General features: G+C 43.8%; 1 protein-coding gene across 2 annotated transcripts in view; it reads left to right on the forward strand.

Annotated features, from left to right (window-relative positions):
* Positions 1–539: 539 nt before the first annotated feature.
* The window catches only part of CCDC81 (coiled-coil domain containing 81), a 292,165-nt gene continuing 271,023 nt past the window's right edge, over positions 540–21,681 (forward strand). The window contains exon 1 of one of the 2 annotated variants that reach the window (XM_069203991.1): positions 540–717. In XM_069203991.1, coding sequence (XP_069060092.1) covers positions 654–717 — 64 coding nt within the window. In that variant the 5' untranslated portion in view covers positions 540–653. The remainder of the gene's footprint in view (positions 718–21,681) is intronic. The other variant, XM_069203990.1, reaches the window with a different exon arrangement.

Raw genomic sequence — 21,681 nt, forward strand, 5'->3', positions numbered from 1 at the left:
AAGTGAAGTGAGGACAAACGAGACAATGCTCCTTGTGACAAATTAAGTCACATTTGTCCTTGCTGACAAATACTTTGCTGTAGAATTTAAAAACAAATTGAAGCTGAAAACCAGATGTCGTTTTTCATGACTCCCTCCTCTTCCACACCTTAACCTTAAATATATGGGTTCCCAGGGTATTTCTTTCCCATTTCCAGCTCGTTTTAAGCAAACCTGCACTTTCGGGGCTGACCTGAATGTTGCTCACCTTAGCGGCTCTTTTTTGATAGTACACACATATACCATTTTCGGCGATCATAGGCTCCCCTAGTGGGCAGGTATAACATGCCTGCTACGGGGCTCGACCCACTCGTCCAACCGCGAGTTTAGACCTGGACTACGAACCCACAGGCTAAAAAGTCTCGTCCACCACCATTCCAGCGAGCGCGCTCAACCCCCGACCGTGCGTTCTATCCAACAAGCGCGTGCTCGTGACTCCACGCCTGACCCGTTGCTCGGGGCAACAGGGAAAGTTGCGGACGCGTCCTAGAGACGGCGCGCTCCCGCCTCCTCACTCACTCTGCCCGCAAGCGCGCGCACCGGCCTGCAGCTGGTGGGGGCAACGGCGCGAGACAGCGGAACCCGGAGAGAGCGCGAGATACGGCGCCTGCAGCATGGCTCCGGACCCAGAGTGTGGCAGGGGAATCTTCCCCACCCTGCCCCGCCTGCCCGAAGAGGGTGAGTTAGGGGGAAGAAGGGAGCTCACTTTCATCCATGTGTTGTAAAGTTACTCGCCATGGCAATCACGGACTCCTCCAGTGAGACCAGCTTTCTCTAAATGGTGTAATGCTGACCCCGGTATCGCCGATTAATGAAACCAAAACGCCCTCCTTGCTGCCCACCTTCTCTGTGCAGATAAATGTTTTTTTTCACATTTCCTTCCTATTCGCCGCCGTTTGCAGATTCATTGTTAACTTGCCAACAGCCACCTGTTAGTAACCTTACCACAGAATAGTGATGAGCACTTTGTGTTAGAAGTATTTGCTGGTTTAGCTTGAACTGCTTATTTAAATTTGCAGGGGTCTTGGAAGGTCGGAAACTAGACGTTTTTGTCTTTGTTAGTTTTTGGTCTGGTTTTACAGTGCAGCTGTCTTCTAGACATATTGTTACTAATATCTGAGTCTACCTAGAGAGAGCATTGATGCAATATTACAAGTCAACCTTTGCTCAACATTAACTGGCTTTTGTGTCAATCTCGGTTGTCTTGCGCTTATTGGTGGCTTTCCTCCTTGCTTTGTGTTTGACCCGGTCACAGGAACGTTTTGGTTGCATCCTCGGTATATTTGTCATTCTGTGTGGATATCGCCTGGGTGAGGGCTCTGCTGCAGGAGTTGCATTTACTGGTAAAGTTAAACTTGTTCCACTCACAGGCTAATCAAATCTGATGTAAAGAGTTCGCATAAGTGCGCCTTTCTGGTTACAAGACCTAACAGTTCCTCTTTTGTTCCGTATGCAGTAGTAAAATAATCTTTTACCCATGTATTTATAGGAGTGTTAAGAAATCATAAAATGACGGTACGAAGGTAAGATTATGGAGCACATCGTTTGATGGGCTATGAGTGCAACATGCTCTGGAAATGCCAATCGGTGTTGCTTGTGTGTAAACGTAAGGAGGGGTCTTAGTGTCTATGCTGGAAAATAATATTCACACCATTACTAATAAAATATTGAGAAAAATCTCTAGTCTGTTCACATCTTTACGACCAAGGGAGACTGAACAATTGGCATCTCCAATGCTTGATTAAAATAAAAATAGTGTACACTTTGGTTCCACACAGGGGAATATCACTGTCTCCTCATGCTGTTGACGATTTGATTTATTATTCCGTCTTCCGGGGCGACTTCCATTGGAATGCGTGAGGGACTTTTTTAAGTCTGAAAAGTACACATGTTCTTCACTCTGTCAGCTCTTTATCTCCTATATTTATTTGAAAGCATTCCTTTTTTTCTACATCTTTTTTTAAGCCTTTCCAAATCAAATAGGGCTGCCTTTAATATGATAAATGCCCTTTGTGCATGTAACACATGAAAACAGTATTTGTGAATGCCGGTGTTTATGTGCATTATCACATTAGAGCCAGACATATTCGTGCCAGACATGTTGGTTGGGTTAATGCATATTACTAAAATTCAATCCAGGCTATCCAAACGAGGGTCCATTGTGAACTATAGGTACAGAGTATCTTGGGGTTATGTGAAGATGATTATAAAAGATCCTTCGTTGTCTATGTTGCTCACCTTCTGCATTCACTGCCCAACCCAGCTTCCAGTTGTGTTGCACAATTTAATATTGGCCATCTTTTGTTCTCCCTAAGTGTCTTTTCTTCAGCACATGTAATAGATACCAGCATGGCTACTCCACTTTTAAGCCTTATGATAGGTGGCTGTGATGAATATTTTTATGGAACCAGGGGTGTGGAATTTTCTAAAATACCTACCTACTTGTCCGTTAGACAGGTTGCTTCATAAATCTACTTGTCCTGTAAAAAAAAAATCCATTTGTCCTGTTGGTACCATGTAGTGCAGTGCAAAATTATGTCAGCACTCTCATTTTTTTCATAAATCTGTTTATTAGCATTTTATCACATCTTAATACCAAAAAAGAACCATTGACATACGGATAATTATCATTGTGCAGTTGCAATGCACTTGGATACCCACATGAAAGAAAAATAAAAAAGTCAGACGCCATAACAAGAAGCAGCCAAGCATCTAACCCAACCATTAAACCATGACGAACCCGAGCTCCCACATCGCATTATTGACAAATATGTAACACAGGAGTAAGATATGCTTACGTCAGGGACTCAAAGCATGAGCATCCATGAAGGAGTGATAAACAATTGCATGGTTCAACGATTCAGTCCGCAGTGTCATTTCATCCCCTCCCCTCCCATAATTGAACATGGGTATTTCTAGCTGGTAGGCAAATATTGTAAACAGGTTACAAACAAACAGTACAACCAATAACAACTGCTGGTTACTAGTCATACAGGCAACAAGTTACCATTCAAACGCGTCCTGACCGGCATGAGAACTAATCCACGTCTACCCAACATACCGGCGGAGGGGCAGACCCCAATCGCGGAACCTGGCCAACATCACCCTTCAGCACACTGGTACTGCATCACATCACACCAACGGGCACACACCACCCCATCGCAGCGCACCATTCCCCCAGCGGACGCCTATTATGTTAGCACTCTCATTATATAAGAGCTCCGACAATAGCCCCTCTGATTATGCCAGGGCTCATACCATTGTAGGGTTTGAATATTAGTATTTCCCTTATTTTGCACCTTTCAGCAGATCTACATACTGGAACTGGAGATAGAGATAAGCAACATTTCTTCTAGAGTTGGGAAAAGTGGTTGAAGGGAAAGTGAAGCTGTAATCGCTAAACAGATTTTCATATGAGCAACTCTACACATGCTTATTTGCTTGTGATAACATGTAGTTCACAGATATTTTCGGAGACTATGATTTCCTAGCCTATGTCTGCAAATTCTTGTGAATTCATGAAAGCTGAAATCCTGCACTAATGCAAGGACATATATCATTGGGTGCACTTTTGTGATTTTCTTTAAGAATTGGGCACCTAATTGGTTATCCACAACCATTTTCTTATTAAAATTCTAACTCTCTCTATACCATCTGGCTTCACTGAGTGACATGATTCTCCTCTTTCACAAGGAACTACAGTGGCAATGTGTGCTTCTTGAGACCCAAAAAATATTTTTGCTTTTTGCCAATGTTTGTTATGGTGGTGAAGGCCCGGCAGCTCCCACGATAATAACTTTTTACAAAAGCCATGTCAAAACAAGACACAGGTTGACAAAACCAAAAGGCTGACCACCAATGCCAGACAAATTGAATTTGCCACTGCTTGTTTATTTTCATGTTTCCCATAATCTTGTTTAAATTGGTTACTCAGATTTTTCTATTAAGAATGTTTTTTGGAAATACTAGCATGCATCATCACAATTTACTAAATGATGCTTCAAAGCAGTGGTGCCTAACGTTTCACAGTAGTTTAGCAAAACTGTTCTTTTTCCTAGTTGCATTTTTTATCAACATTTTATTTTGAAAGCAAAGAATCATGCTTGCTTTCTGCAGATATTTGCATGTAACCAGAGGGTATTCGGCATTCTGGGATCATTATATGTAACCTCTGATTGTTAAACTTTGCAAACGTGTCTACACATTTTTATACAGAAACCACTGTCAGTAGTACAGGCCAAGCTTAGAAAACTTTCGTAGCGTGATTACCCTAATAATAAAGGCTTTGCATTAATGAACCATAAATACAAGTTCAAACAGCATTAAGATATGGAAGCAAATATTACCTTAACTGCAAACAAAGTCCTTCGCTGATCCACAATGCGGTACTGTAAACTAGCAGCCAAATTGTTGGCGCTGCAGGGGGTTGGGCCTTCTTGTCCCAAGGACAAAAAAAACCTGTTGTCCCTGACCCCAAACAGTATGTCCTGTGCATCAGGCTATGGGAATTCCACACCTCTCTGGAGCCTCCCCTTCTCTGACTGGATTATAACCTCCCACTATTCTTTTTCCTATTTTCTGCTGACCTTGATGTTCTGAAGTAACCACAATGCTACGCACAGTTCATCCAAAACTCCATATTAAATGAACTATAGAAAAGTTTGCTCTTGTGAGCAGTGATTTGATCCTTGGGACAGTAAAATCATGGCATGGAAGGTTCACACAAAACAGTAGCTCTAGGTCAGAGTGATGTCACTACGTGGTGTCACTTCAAGGGAGGACTCTGAAGCGTGTCTCCAAGGGTACATGGAATTCCCAGGCATATCCCCACACTTGGAGGTTTTATGGTGACCCACCAGTGCCCCTGTTTACTGTGTCCTCATTTAGGTCCATCAGAAAGCTGTTCTAAATGCAAGTGTTGTATATGCTTGCAGTTTTGGCTCTATGATTCTAATATGATAAACAATCTTGGTGGTAGAACAGAACATACCTGTTTTGCTTTGGGATGACCCTGGGGTAATCATGACCACCCTACCTACCTGTCCACAGGTGATAACACATGCAATCTCATGCTGATGGATATTTTTCTCAGCCTGTCACCATGGGCTTCCCATTTTATGCCAGAGACTTCCACATTGTGGTAAGGTACCTACTACTGAGCAGAATCTTCCCTAATGAGGCAGTTAATGGGTGCATGCTGCCCGTGTATGGCACCCACAGTTACCATCCACTGAGAGCCTTCTGGCCAATACGGAAGGGGCAGTGGAGGTAAGCAGTGTTGTCCTCTCTTAGATTATTTCTACCCCAGGTGGAGCACAGTGCCCAGGTCTGCTGGGTGGTGTGCTGCATGTGCCAGATGCAGCCTAATCCCTGTCCTTTACTGAATGCTAAAATGTTGTTATGCAGCCTGTGTGGTAGGGTGGAAACTGGACAGATTTTGCTTGTCTAAATTTGGATATATTTCTGTGTGGTATCTGTGTCTCTCCCCAAGACTGTCTACAAGGTGGAGGCATTTTAAATATGCCACATTAGGCGACCAAAGAGGCTGTTTCTGTGGGACGTGAGGAGGACCACAGTGGCCTGCTAGTGATGTTTTTATTTTCATTTGGCTTCTAGTTCTTGAATTTTCCATTTTACCCTTCACCCACCTCTAGTTTTGGCAAAAGAAAACTTATCTATAATTCCTATTTGCTTGGGAGAAACTACCCAGTGGAAGAAAAATGCTGCCTGTCGGTCTTCAACTCTTTTGAAAATGCTATATTTGACAGCCCTCTGCTATTGTTTTTAAAGATGCAGTCCAAATATTGATCTTATTTTTTGTTAGCCAGAGAGGGGCCTATTTGCTGGATCATTTTTATTTTAATAAACAAGTTCTATTAGTTTTGTAACGAAACAATGGACAGAGGGAAAGACACACCTTTCATTGGGCAGTGAGTTGACAACATACAGGCAGTTACGTAGACCACAGTACAACACATACATCGGTTATGAACCATTATTTTAAAATCACAACTATTTTACCCCCTTTATCACTCATGGGAGGAGGCCCAGCCATTCCCGCCCCCCAACACTTGTATGTTTGCAGGTAGATCCCCTTACCTTATGAACCTGTTTTTCTTGTCTCGCACATCAGTCAACCCCACGCCTCCACTTCGTGAGGGACCGCGTAGTAGGCAAGTTCCAGGTATTCGCATTGTCCTGTTTCGCCATCATCAGCGCAGTACCTATGAAAGTTCGATCGGCCCTTGATCCCTCTATTCCCCCCATTACTCCAAGTAGGACCATCACTGGCAACATCTGTTGCTCTCCCCCCATTACTGCATAATGTTTGTGAAAAATCTTCTTCCATTATTGTACAATGTGAGGACAGCTCCAAACCACATGGAAGAAATCTACTGCGTCCCCTGAACATCTAGGGCACTGGGAAGTGGAACGGAGTCCTGCTTGATACATCCGAATAGGAGAAAGGTATGACCCATACAGAAAATACAATTGTATCAGCCACAACCTAGTCGATATGGCTATTAGTCTTGGTGCCATTAGTGCATCCTGCCAATCCGCGTCTTCTAGGGGGACCACCCATCCCTCCCATCTACTTCTGATATGATCTAGACCACCCGGGGGTATGAATAATTAGCATTTTATAAATTTGAGACACACCCTTTTTCCCACAAAGCCCCCATAAGCAGTTTGGCCTCTAGTGGACTATACTCAGGTACCGTGTCAGTACATGACAAGTGTGTACTAAGGGCGTGACGAAGCTGAAGATATTTATAAAATTATGTCCGAGAGAGGTGATGTGTGGTCTGGAGGTCTTAAAAGGACCGCATAAATCTTTCCCCCCACACATCTCCTAGCTGAGAAATGCCCAGCAAGTCCCATTTCTTAAATCCGCAAAAGGTAGCTGATTCTTTTAGCCAGGTGCCCTGCCATAGGGGGATCTGCTTGGTGATGATGTTATCCCACTGTATATGACGTAAGACCACACGCCAGTCAAGGAAAACCACTCCGGTCACTGGCTCTATGCTACAGGGGAGCGAGGAGCCCTAGAGGATATCTAAAATTTGTGGAATGGGAGTGAGACTAATTCAAGTTGATATGTCGGGTCAGCCCAACCCCCCTTGAACCAATCATGAATAATCAAAACCTGTGTTGCCAGATAGTATAAGTAGGTATTGGCCATACCCATGCCCCCATCGTATACCCCCTCTAACAATGCTGCCGTGCAAGTCGGTGTCTAGATTTCTGCCAAAGAAATGAGGCTGCCATCCTGTCTAGCGCCCAGAACCAGTATCGTGGAATTGGGAATGGGAAGTTCTGAAATATATATAAAAACCGAGGTAGTATGATCATTTTGTACAGTGCCACTCAGCCAAAGACATTTAAAGGCAATGTTTGCCAGCGCATCCAGTCTGCCTTGGCTCGCGACCCCAGTGGAGTGAAATTCAGGGTACATGCCAGTTCTGAGAGGAATGCCACCCAGATACCCAAATATTTGAAGCACAGCCGACGGAGAGGTACCTCGTCTTGCCAAGCATAAGTGTCTCCTGATGGGCCCAGCGGCACCAGTACCAATTTAGTTGCTTTTATTCAGAGTCCTGACGCTTCCTCAAAACAATGCAGAAGGTGAAAACTCTAAGGGTCAGAGTCTCTATGTTCTGCTATATATAGGAGGACATCATCGGCATAGAGAGCTACACGATCTTCATATGTGTTGTTCTAATTCCACCCTCGTTATATTGGGTCTATTCTGATCAGTTGTGCCAAGGGCTCAATTGCCAGGGCAAAAAGAAGAGGGGATAAAGGGCAACCCTGACGTGTCCCCCGGCAGTTAGGAACGACTAGAGATAAGATACCATTAATCTGAACTCTAGCCGTTGGGTTATTGTCAAGGGCCTGAATCAATCGACAAAATCATTGTCCCATGCGAGCCCTCAGAAGCACTAGTTGTAAATATCCCCAGTCCACTGTATCGAAGGCCTTCTCAAAATCGACAAAGAGAAGTGCCAGACTGGAAGACAAGCGATGACGCCGTGCCAGTGCAACATGGAGGCGACGTATACAATCTTGCGACCTCCGATTAGTCATGAATCTTCATTGGTGGGGATGGATTAACAGTGGTAGGACCTTCTTTCGCTAGATAATTTTTAGTATGTAATGTAGTACATCAACAGTCCTAATTTACATACTTACAAATGCTATTCATAAATGGCTTAGTTTACAAAGGGGCTAATTTACAAAGGCATTGCTGAGTATGCAAAGTAGTACTCCAGTGTTACTACTTCGCATACTTCTAAAGGCAATTCACTAAGGAGATTTCTATCTATCTGTCTGTCCTCTTACTTTGGTCCCAATTCACATAGCACTTGATTCACAAAGAGTTACTCTTGTAGTGCTCCGAATTCTAGGAGTACTACAAAAGTGGGAATTGCAGTTCACTAAAATTACACCCACATTTACTCCAGTAGTATTACTGCACCCAATCTGACTCAAATCTACTGCACTCAAGCCTGGGAGTAGGTCATACACAGCAATTGGACACTCAAATTTGCAGCAAGGTAATCACATACAAATTAATAGAGGAATTCAAAAATGCTACCAGCACAAAGTCTAGGCTAGAAAAATAGATACTATTTACCTGATTAAAACAAGACCAAAACGACAAACATGCAATCAGTAGAAGTTGATATATGAATGTGTAAAGATTAACTGTGAAATTGTTCTTATAAGTCAATAGTGGTTAAAAGGTTACTTGAGGTCGCAAAGGACTGGAGCAAATCCAAAATCCAGTCCGACTGCGATGGAGGGTAGACCGTTTACAGAACCCAGACAGGGTCCACTTAGACAGTATCTTTGATGAAGCAATGCGTCGAGGACACAAAGCGTCGGTACCAATGCTCATAGTTGGGTAGATGCATCAATATTTCCCACACAGTTGTGTCCTGCGTCAGTGCCGAACTCTGATGAAGTGAATGCGATGCATTGTCTTCGAGCTGCACAGTGTGTTGTCATTGAACCACACAGGCTGTGGATCTGATGTTGTCAAGCAGCCTCTGTGTCAGCGCCGAAGGAGCAATGCAGTGAAAATTTACACACACTCAGGGTGATGGGTTGGTTTTTGCAGCAGACAGCTGCAGAACTTACTTCTGAGGCCCAGGACTGGAGAAGGGCATCTCAGGCAAGGGTAGGACTCACATATGGCAGAGGCCAGCAGCACTAGGAGAGTTGCGGGCAGTCTTTGATGTCCTTAAGACTGCAGAAACTGGGAGCAATCCAACAAGCCCTTGGAGAATCCTAGGTTCAAGGTTGTAGAGAACAAGTCCAGTCCTTCTCACTGCAGGCAAGAAGCAGAAAGCAGCAGGCCTACATAGCAGAGCAAGTAGCAAAATGGCAGTCCCTCTTATAGCAGAGCACACAGCAAGCAGTAGGCAAACTCAGCAATGCAGTTGCAGAGCGGCAGTCCCTCCTGGCAGCACTGCAGTCCTTCTTCCAAGCAGAGTCCCTGTGGTTCTAGTAGAATTCTGATTTGTTGGGGTTTGGGGTCCTGTATTTATACTTTGTTGCCCTGGTTCTGGAATGTGGGAGAACCTTCCAGGCATTCCTTTGAAGTCCACAAGGTCCCTGCCCTTCTTACCTGCCTTCAGACATTCTACAGGGGGGTTATGCAGCCCTTTGTGTGGGGAGAGGCAGAGGACCCATCGGCCTGGTGATGGGCCTTCAGTATGCAAATGCCACACCCAAGATCCCTTTCTATGTGACTTTCTAGAGGGAATGCACAAAGCCCAGCTGTCATAACCCCAGACATGTATTCAGAGACAGGCAGAGGCACAGAATGGTTAAAGTGAGAAAATGCCAACTTTCTAAAAGTGGCAGTTTCAGACTTACAAATTAAAATCCGACTTCACTATCGGTTGTGACTTAAAATTGTGAGTCAAGGGACACTAAACTCAATATGTCTATCTTTTCCCAATTGGAAATTACACTTAAAAGATGTTTTGAGGTAATCCCAATGTTATCCAGTGGGAGAGATAGCCCTTGTAATAATGGAAAAACAAATTTAAGAGTTTTCACTACTTGGACATGTTAAACTTAAAAGTACACATTCAGCTTTTTAAAAATACACTGCACCCTGCCCTTGGGGCTAACTAGGGCCTACCTAACACGTAATTAAAAGGAAGGTTTGGGCCTGGCAGGTGGGTACACTTGTCAGATCGAAATGGCAGTTTAAAACTGCACACACAGGCTTTGCAGTGGCAGGCCTGAGACATGTTTGAGAGGCTACTGTAGCGGGTGTCACAGTCCGTGCTGCAAGCTAACTAGTAGCATTTAATTTACAGGCCCTGGGCACAAATAGTGCACTTTACTAGTGTCTTAGAAGTAAATTTAAATCTGCCAATTATGGAAAAGTCAATGTTACCATGTTTAGAGAACAGTGCACCTGCACTTTAGCACTGGCTAAGTGCCCAGAATCATAGAAGTCAGCAAAAATGAGTTAGAAAAACAGGAGGTCAGAGGGAAAAAAGTTAGGGGAAACCACACCAAAAATGCCATGTCTAACAGAAATGTTCAAGTAAGTATATTGCTAATAAATAAAAAAAAAACACTCACTTTACATCTAACACTATTCTTTACACACTCAAAAACTCATCACAACACATTGCAAGTCCCAAACAGACACACGCTCACTGACGTGCATGCATGGAGACGCACAATGACACACAACATAAAGGTGATATCTGTCTGTAGTACATCTCACAGGACAAGGTGAAGATGGCAGAGCCCTGGGTGTAGGCTTATTTAGGTGCTTCCAGTAACATTGTTTGTCAGGCGTGTTTCTGTTTCTTCAAGTGATGCCTAGTTCCCTATTCTTTTGAATTCATAGTTCTACAGAGCTTAGGGAGAGCTGCATGCCTACACTATGTAGAAGAAAGTATGTTGAAATGAATTCCCTAAGGATAAGCTTAAACCTATGTGTGTGAAGATCTCTGTATGTTGGTTTACATTTGTGGAATGAGTCGACAAGGAAACCAGTAGTATTGGCATTCATAAGTGTATCAGAAGTACTTGAAGAGTAAGTTGCACCTTCCCATAACAACGTATTTGCAAATCGAGCCCTAAGACGTTTATGAAAATGTGAGGTGCAGAAAGGTCAGTATAGATGGCAACATGCAGAATTTGTTATCACCTAGATCCTTATATCAACTGTAGTCTGAAGAATAAACTGGAGTGAGTGAACCTAGTCAGACAAGCAAAAATCCCAGTGAAACAATTGTACAGTTGTGAACCTAAGTTTGTATATAGGTACCGATTAACAGCAGATTTCATGGGGCATTCACATGCATACAAAAAGTGAAGCAAACCTATCTTACTTTTGTCTTTTCAGTTAGATTTCAGGGATGGCATGAAGGAAGACCTATGATTACCTTGCGTAGAGGAGGGCCAGGATGTGCTTTTATGGAAGACAGATGGCACTGATGTATTGCTACTACTTACAAAATAAGTTGCTATATGTAAATAGTCTGCTCCTGTTGCTTAAGAAGGGAATTGTGGGGCAGGAATGAGCAACCCATTGTTTCATGGATATCAGTTAGAGTCTGAAGGCAAACAGGAAATAATGGAAAACCTCAAATTTCCCAGGAATCTTTTCTGCCAAATTAATACTTGGCAAGAAAGTGCTCCCTTGGGATGATGAGGCTAAGATACTGCAAAGCATAGCACAAAACATGCAATTAACATTTTGGCGCCCAACACCAGATGCACTGCACGCATTATGTCTTGCGCCCAAGAAGGAGAATTGGCTCTAGCATTTCAGGGAGATGCTTGACTTGATTCATGCAGTATTCAATGAACTTGCAGGCACCACTCAGTTAACTCTCTAGCCAAATTAAGGTGTAAAAATGTTCAGAGTCATTTAGTGTGTCGGGAAACTTACGATCTAGAATCTGCACTGCCAATCTTCACCAGAATTCAAAACTGCAGAACCTGATCAGTAGGTGTATTCCACCTTTCAGTGCATAAAACTTACTATTTCAAAGAGCCCTAACACAACATACCTTATCAGAAACACAAGCAACACTTTTAATTGGTACTCTGCTAGACATGGTCAGTGATCAACACCAACATTTTGTAATGTTTTTATTTTTTATTTTAAAGAACCTTCCCCCCATTATTAAGTAAATATTCCTGTGTTCAGCCTTTCATCCAAGGGTTCATAGTTTGTATGAGTATGTCTTACCCCATGTCACAGGTGCATCTTTGACACAACGTTTTCAAAGTTTGGCCTTTCCTTTACCGGATCTCCACAAACTTCAGCCAATGTAAGTAGATGTCAAAGACCTATCAGGCACTCCCTTTTCCCACAGAGGAGTGTCACTGTGCTCTTTTTTCACTCAAAGGCCATACAATCAACTGCATCCTTGTACTAATTATCTTGGGAGGCAGATGTCTAACTTCCTTCCTATTCTGTATCCTCAGCCACAAAGCAGTACTCTCTTTCAAATAGCCCTCCACTCACTGGAAAGTAGAACTTCAAAGTTTGGCAGGAAAATGATAATTAAAGTGTTCATTTACTCCACAGGCATGCACACCTTCAGCACTTTCCCAGTATCTTCTTTCTGAACCTGTGTATGTATGTGTGTGTATATGGTATTTCTGTAGCACAGACCTAGCCCAAAGGTAGCAGAATGCTTTACATGATCAGGGACAATCATGAAGTCAACAAATAATCTCAAAGGAAGCTTGGTTATGAATGGTTAATGCATTGTGATTAGTGTCCTTTAAAGAAGTGAGTCTTCATCTGTTTCCTAAATAGGAGCAGAATCGATGTGGTCTTAGTGGATATAGGGATGTTGTTACAGATCCTGGGTCATATATGGAAAAAGGCCTGCTGTCTTGTGTTTTTCTTTTCTTTATTACACCTTTTGGTCTGCAACCTGATGTGTCTTCACTGCAGGTGTGCTTGGAACCGATAGAGATGGTGAGCTTGTCCGCAGTGTAAGAGGGGTGCTGTCATGATGACTTTGTAAACGGCGCAGCTGGTTTTGAAGATGGTGCGGGCTGGCAAGGGGAGCCAATGGAGTTCAATGAAGATGGGGATGATGGGATCATAGTTCCTTAGGTCCTAGATGAGATGTGCTGCGGCATGTTGGATACCTCTAAGGGGTGCCAGTGTGGCACTTGGGAGGGAATGGAGTAGGAAATTACCACCATTCCGATAAGAGAGTACGAGGGCTTGAACAGCAGTTCTGAAGTCTCTTTCTGAAAGGAATGGTCTGGCTTTCTGTAGAAGAGATAGCTAGTACCAGGCTGTCTTTGGTTTTCTGGCAGTGTGTTCCTTGAGGGAGAGGTTGGTGCCAAGGATGAATCCAACTAAATTGGCATTCAGTTAAAGTTGGGAATAGAAGCCATCAAGGTTCATGACTTTGAACTAGGTTTTGTACTCTATCTCGTTTGTTGTTCTTGGCAGGTAACAGGAATTCCGTCTTGGTTGGGTTGAGCTTCAAGTAGGCAATAGGCTTTGAAGTCTGGATGATGTGCAAGCAGTGTTTGAAGCGTTGAATATCTGAAGCAGAGGATAGTTTTAAACAGAGTTATGTGTCATCAGCATATTGGTAAATCTTTACATTGTTGTCTGTGAATATAGCACCAAGCAGCTTCATGTAAACGTAGAAGATGACAGGAGACAGTATGGAACCCTTAGGGATTCCACAGGTGATGAGGATCTTTTGTGACCCAGAGGTGCCCATGTGAACAAACTGGTGTCAGTAGGAAAGGTAGGAGGAGAACTAGTGAAAGACATTGCCAGTGAATCCCATTCAAGATTTCACAGTGTGTATGAGGTTGGATGGTCGACTGTGTCATAGGCAGCTCAGTAATATCTGGCGGTGAGGATCATCTTTATCTGTTGTCAAGAGGGTATTGTCTATGATGTGTAAAGTAGCGTTTTCGAATATTTTAAAGCTACACAGCTTTGTAACCCCACCACTTATAATCTCAAAGGTACTGATCAAAATCCCCTCTCAGTTTTTATAGGCCTCACAAGGTGGATCCTCCAGTGCTTAGGGATTTTTATTTTCCTCTCCACAAGTTGTGTCATTTCGTAAAAACAAACAGGGCAAATCTAATTAAAATTACAATTTCTCATAAGAGTGAAATAATAGCAAAATCAGTGCTTTAAGCCAGATGTTCTTTTGTGGCAATGTTGCTGAGCTTAGGACTTAGATATCTTCATTCCAGCGGATACTATGGCCAACAATCATGTAGTTCAGGACAAAGCAGGTTTTCTTCTGTGACTCAAATTGTAAATTTTGAAATGAAAATGTCTTGTTACTACTAAATAATAATATATTATGCAGATTGTATCTCAAATTACATGTTTCAGCCTCCCACGCAGTCACATTCTGGCTTCTTTAATTTGATTTCAAGTGGATCAAATATGCAGAATGTAGTTTTATTTACAGCACATACATGTAGGAGCTGCTCTTCTTTGTTAAAAAGGTTCTCTTTATGTACTCCGCTGTTACTTACAACTGGGCTTTCCTGTATGAAATACCCTGAATAATATTGCTGTTATCCTGTTCCTAGTAATTTGCAGGTGGTTGCTTCTAGCAAGAACACAATTCTTGTGTCTTTTGCTTTAATCAGCAACTCTCCCACATCATGAAGAATCTTTTGTGCCTGCATTGTGATCTCTTTTGCTGTAGGCGTGTGAGCTAATAGTAATAACATAGCAACACAATGTTCATGACATGTTTGTATACAATAGCAATGTGCGCCTTCAGAGCAGTGTTTTGCATTGCTATAAGCAAAGTCAGCTATATTGAGTAACACAGTCCTAATGTATAATGATGAAGCATGTGAGACATCTTCTTGGTCTTCTTTGTCTGCCCTCTGAGAATGAAATGTTTACGTTTGTTGGCATGATGGTTTACTTCTCTCCTGAGAGGCTGCCTTCTGAGGCAGGAGTTTGCTGAGAGCAGGGAGCATGTAAGGATAACCATGTGGGCCTTTATTTGGCTTTAGCACATTCGAATATGCTAATTTACTTTACAGACCATCTAACGTACTCTCGCAGAGGAGTAACAGCACAAGGGTATGTCAAAAATGGCACAACTGCTGTAGGTGCCAGGAGCTGAAAGCTGTGATTAACAGATCTGCCATAGCAAACATTTCTCTTCTCAGGAATGCACAGGACCTGAACTGATAGGAATAGCAAAGCAGAGCTGCAGACTAGTGTGTGGCTCTGCAAATCAGCGTGGGAGGATGCTATAAAAGCATTCCATACAAGGACCCCTATACAGAGAGGTTTGAGTATACTTGCTTGGAAGATCAGGTAGTTCTGGTTTTACCTCTCGTCACAAAGAAGGCTGAAGCCTTCATTACAAATGAGGTGGAGCGAAATTACCACATGGTTTCATATGGTGATGTCTTTCAGCCACACTCAAAGAATTTACTGCATACAATCTTATTACATGTGGAATTCCCTTTGTTTTTGTGGTGTGTGGCTTATCACATGAAAAATAAGGATACAAGCCAGTATGCTGAAAAGCTGTTTGCTGATAAACCGCTTATCAGATGTTAGATGCAGTGAAGCAAAAGGTTAATGAGGGAATATCACCTAATAGCCCCTGCTCGGAGCAGGTGGTAACCATCTCCCAACTATAAATTTAACTTCATTATGTAAATATTGTAAGTAAATTGTAATCTGTTTCAATGAAGACAGTTGTTTGCAATTTATAAAATTCATTTTAACAATAAAATGACATGGGGCGTGGCCAAGATAGCGACTACAACAGACGTTCTCCTGTGAGCTCTGGCATAGCTCTGTGGCAGTCCTCATTAATCCTCTCTGCAATACTGCCCAACAGTGTCTGCCCTGATGTGCATGCCCCCCTGAGGCCCTGGAGAAACGTATGCTGAAAGTGACCAAAAGAGACCAGGACAGGCACTGGGTGGCCTGAGATGGTAATGTCGCTGACGGTTCTCGTAGGCCCCGAGGGAAGTTCCTACTATCCTGGGGTGGACGGCGGCTGCAGTGGAGCCGGGGCCTTCAATCTGCTGCTGTAGATTATGTGTGGTACAGCCAGCTGTCACAGTGATGCGGCCCATTGGCAAGAGAAAGCGGCGTGCTGGAGCTGCAGAGGACTGGGCCCAACAGAGCGGAGCAGGTACGAGGTGGGAGGGAACGGACAGACCGCTGATGGCCGCCGCTGGGTGCATGACTCGGGACCTGCAAGAGAGGGGGTTGGGAGCACACTGCCTCACATCCCAGCAGAGTTCGCCCCTTTGCATCCTGGTAAATGCAGTTCTCAGTTAGCGCTTACTCGAAAATTATCTGTAGTTTCTCACCAAAGTTGGTGCAGAAATTGCTTTATATCTCTAGCCACATGTTTCTGGGTTTAGCCCTTTATCAGTAGAGAGTAGAGAACAAAGAAAATTAATCTGGGGATGGGAGCACACTGCCTCACATCCCACCACAGTTCGACTCGGGACCTGCACCTCGGTGATTGCCTATGGCTGCTGGGGACTTGTTGACCGGAACCTCGCAGCGGCTGAGATTGCTTGCCGCATTTATTTGTGGCCTAACATACAGGGACTCTGCCAGTGTGCAATGACACTGCCCAGCGGGATTTGCAACCCAGGAATGTACTCCAGGAGCTGCCCTAGATGACCATAATTTGGGGAGCCATCTTCTTCCTTGACCGCTGCCGGCCCCTACTGTGGACTGTAAGTTGGTGCCAGTTTCTGATGGTATTAGACAGTGAGTTAGACCCCCTGATGAAGCTTTAATAGCACCTGAGACCAAATTCTTACAGAAAGACTCAGGCCCACTAATTTATGGTCACTGGGTTGCATATGATACAGGGCTGGACTGGAGGTGGCTGCTCCTGCTGGGGTTCACTGGAGTAAGCCTGCACAGTCCTCGTCACAATGGGTACGATGGTTAAACTTAAGAGCACCAACCTCCCCCCCCCCCCCCACCAATAAAGACCTCATGGACTACCCAGCTGCACCACCATGAGCGGTTGGTTGGGGCGGAGGGGTGTTGTTGCCCAGGAGCCACCTCGAGGCCACCCTCAAAAAACATTCTGGACAGTATGACAAGGTACTACAAGCAATCCTAGACACCAAAATCACAGTGGAGATCAAGATAGACCTTGTGTCCCTGGAAGTGAACCTGCTCCGCATGGACCACAGGTAGCTAGTGATCTGAATGGATGACAAGGAATTTTCCATTACTATGATGCGATCCATGATGAATGAAGTCCACATTTGAATGCAGGAACTGAGAACCAGCATAGCCTCTTTACAGCGGAGGGTGGAAGATGCAGAGGGCTGCTCGAGACATAATAATGATCGCTTCACGGGCTTTCCGAAGTGTTCTGAGGGCCCAAACATGGACATTTTCCTTCATCAGTGGATGATGTCAACTGTCCGGGTTCAGAAGCTGCTGAAATTCTTCTCTGTAGAAAGGACACATTGATTATCAGGGCAACCTCCCACCACCGGGAGCCCAACCGAGACCTCTGATTGCAAGGCTGCTGACCTACACAGGCAGAGATCTTATTTTGCAAATGTTCTGGACAAAGACCTATGGCAGTTTGAAGGCAGTGTTGTCACAGCCTATCCGGACTATATGGCGAAAGTACAGCAGCTGCGCAATTCCAACACAGCAATCAAACAACAACTGCTGGGCCTGAAGTACGCACTCCTCTTCCCTGCCAAACTGAGGGTGATTGAGGGCGAGACATTGCTCTTCTTACATCTGAAGAAGCATGGGTGTGGTTGCATTCCAAAGGCATAGAGGCACCGGTGGCCAATTATCAGCAAAGCGGAGAGTGTTTGACACTATGAACAAATCACAGGCATAGGTGCACCCACCCGACGACTGGACAGGTGGCCAAAAAGAGAGCGCGGACGGTGATGGATATGCTGCAGCAAAGCCAAAGCTCATTTGCTGCCCTGCAATCGGACTGTGCATCAGTCTCTGGCACAGACTCCAAAGAGGACTGGTGCCTCTGCTGGACAGAACAGACAGGGCCTGGCACAAATGCCCAGACTGGCAGATGACTTGATCTAACTGTCGGGGCACTCATCAACTGTGGTCTGCCTGGAACTGGGATAATGATATGATCCCGCTAGGGGTTGCCGTGGCTGGCACGGGAGGGGTAATAGAGTTCTGTAACCATTAATCAGGGCTTAATTGGTCATGGACCACACAAGAGTCCTGACACGCTCTGACCTCTACTGTAATGGACCTTGAGTTACGTACTGGCAGCCTACATAGCCAATGGATATATGCTGTACTATCCTGGTTGGGCACAAAGAAGACTCCCTGTTGGTGGGGAAGGTATTTTGCGTCAACTGTTATACTACTGAGGGAACCTTTACAGATACCACAAGTCTAACCAAAACTGACGAAAGCACATGTAAGCATAAGAGAACACTTGGTGGGGACTTACACTTCAGTGATTCAATACACACTGACCCTAGGTTAGGGACTGGTGAGACAGACAGACACCCACCCACGAAGGGAATGTTGTCACCTCAGTATAAAGCACTGACATGGAACGTGAGGAACATGGCCACCCCACCAAGAAAAACTGGGTACATCCCCACCTTAAACAGCGTCATACACATAGCATTTCTACAAGAAACACATCTGATCCAAGTGAAATACAGAAAGTGTGTGAGAAGTGGGGAGATCAGATTTATGGTACTACTTCCTCGCATACGCAAGGGGGTTACTGATCTGGATTGCCCTGGGGGTACAATTAATTCAGGAAACAGTAGAAGTTGCTGCCTGGATCAGGAGATGACACAGTTGCACAAAGTGCTGTTACGAGGGCAGACTGGCCTGCCGGAATGTGGGTTAAGCTACAAGAAAGAGAGGAAGATTCAGTTATAGTCCCTTTCTGTAAGCCATGGAGTGACCAATAACTCAGTCCAGCTAATGAGGGATGTGCTGTGCTGCAACAAAGGTTTAGAGGCTAGTACTCTGCTGGCTGACAGTTGTCCCCTTGCTGATGGGGTTGGAGGGGGTGGGGTGGGGATTTGCCGTACTCTGCGTTTGCATTCCTTCTTTTTAGCATCTCTAAAAAGAAAACAAATGTGCTTCTAAAGCTGCGCTGAGCAATACATTGTCTGTGATGCAGCTCTTCCCCCATATACCATGTAAACAAACACAGCCCCATCAAAGGCACCTCTGCATAGGTTCCCGTGGAAAGCGTGCAGTTTTACAGGCAACATCACACCTGCCTATTCCCAATGTGTAACAGTCTGCCCTGGCCAGTTCCTGGTGCTGTTTTATAGTGAAGTAGTCAGAAATGGCTGTGCTAATAGAAAAGCCACAAAGCTTACTGACAGACTGGTGCTCTTGATCTGCTCGCCAGCATGAGCAAAGTCATTCATGCATTATGAAGTGCCTAACGGACCTGACTGCAGTGGAAATAATGCCTGCAAAGAAATATACAGATTTCCAAAAAGGCTGGAAGAAGCCATTAATTTTCTATTCTAAGAAAATACATTGTACAGATGTATAAGAAATACAATTGTATGTTGCAGAAAGATTCCAAATAAGTTTTGAATTATGTTGCCCATCGTAGGTCCACGAGGGTAGGTCAGAATCCATGGCTCGACTTTCAGAATTACCACTGGCTATTCAAATGTGTTTTAATGCGATTAAATGAATATTTGTTTATTTTATGTGATAATCTCTGAAAATCCAGTATGGGGTTGGCCCTCCTTGGACTACGTTCGATACCCCCTAGTCTCTGGGTTCTTTGTTCTTTTACATGCAATGTTCTAAAATTCACATGCCCACTAAACACAAAATAGATGTCATTAATCAATATAATTGAAGTTTCTGAAATTGCTTGCTTTAAATGTTGAAAGGTCTGCATTTTTAACTCTCATAACTTAATTCCTGTAATTTGGAAGATATTCAGCTCACGCTGCTCTCGTCAGGGATCGTGCCTGACTCCAGCAGGCAGGTTCGCAATCCCCTCTGTGCTAACTTCGGTGCTGTTGTGAGGAGATAGTTCAACGATTAAACCCTCGAGGTGCAATGTAGCATTGACAGCCTTGGAACATGCACAGATCACAGCGTAGGACCAAAGAGAGAACTTGAAACTCTGTAGGAACAACATATTGTAAGACACACAGCAGAAGACATAGAGCATGGAGAGCCTGATCTGTTAGCAATGGTATGACATGCCTCATTGTTCTAAGCACAACTGGTATTGCTTACTGTTGTCATAACAGCACCAGCTCTCCACCAATACAGTTTGGGCAAATACAGACCTGAAGACCAGCACAGCTGTCAGCATGTGTATACTTAAACACCTGCCCTTTTAAACATCTGCAGTTGAGGTAGCTTAAGATAGGAACACATTCACAAGTACTTTGTGATTCTGTGTGTGAGTGGGGGGATGGAAGGGGGAGGGAACTGAGGGGAGTGTTCACATCGCTCCCCAGAGGGTTGAGCTTGGGCATGTTTGATCACTGAGTTGCAAAAGTATCAGGATGTTTTCCAGAACCATCATTCTGAACAGCTATTTTTTCACAGAAAGAGTGACAAATGCAGTGAGCCCCTGGCAGCTAACACCAGTTCAAACAGTTGCAGGATCATTGGAAGAGCAACCGAAATCACAGTTTGAAAGTGACAGGTCAAAACGCTCTGACTCTGTTGTCCTGACTGAGCATTAAAGGCTTTGATCAGTCTCCAGAAAGTTTATAGCCCTGCCCTCCCGGTGTGCATATTATCAGCTCTCTGGAAAGGACACAAATTGTGTCTCCACAGGAGGTTTTTGATTTTTTTGATTTTTTTTTTTTGTCCTGCAGTGTCTTCCCCCTCATTCAGGGATGGGGAACCGGTACATATTGTTTGGGGTCAATGGCAAAAAGTTTTCATGTTTATTTAATCCTTGGGACAAGTAGGCCCAACCCCCTGCAGCACAAACCCTTTGGCTGCCAATTTACAAAGAATGTCACTGTCTGCAGTGGAGGTAGGTGTGTCCATTTGTTAATGATGTTCAAACTTGTATTTATGATTCATTAATGAAAAGCCTTCATTATTAGGGTGAGCGTTGTAAATAAAAGTTTTAAAGTCACACTGCACTATTGACAGTGGTTCTGGTAAAATGTTTTTACACACATTTGAAAAGTTTAACAATATGAGGCTGAGTGTAACGCTCCCAGAATGCTGTCTGATTAGATGCAAATGTTTGCAGAAGCTTGTAAGCAAGAGTGACAATTCTTTGGTTTCACAATAAAATGTTCAGAAAAAAATGCAAGTAAGAAAAAAAAACCTTTGTTACAATGACATTTTAGGTGCTATTTCTTTGAAGCCTCATTTAGTAAACATTTTGATGCATGCTAGTTTTTTGAAAAAAAAAATCCTAATGGAAAATCAGTGTAACCATTTTCAACAAGATTATGGAAAGCATGAAAATAAACAAGCACTGGCAAAGCCAACCAATCTGCCATTTTTTGTGAGTCTTTTGGTTTTGTCACTGCGTATCTTTTTTTGACATGGCTTTTGTAGCACTTTCTTGTTGTGGGAGCTGCCAGGCCCTCGCCATTGTAGCAAACACTGACAAAATGAAAAAAAGGTTTTTGATAACAAAAAGCACACATTGCCAC

Source organism: Pleurodeles waltl, chromosome 8 (genome assembly GCF_031143425.1).
Source record: "Pleurodeles waltl isolate 20211129_DDA chromosome 8, aPleWal1.hap1.20221129, whole genome shotgun sequence".
Classification (NCBI taxonomy): Eukaryota; Metazoa; Chordata; class Amphibia; order Caudata; family Salamandridae; genus Pleurodeles; species Pleurodeles waltl.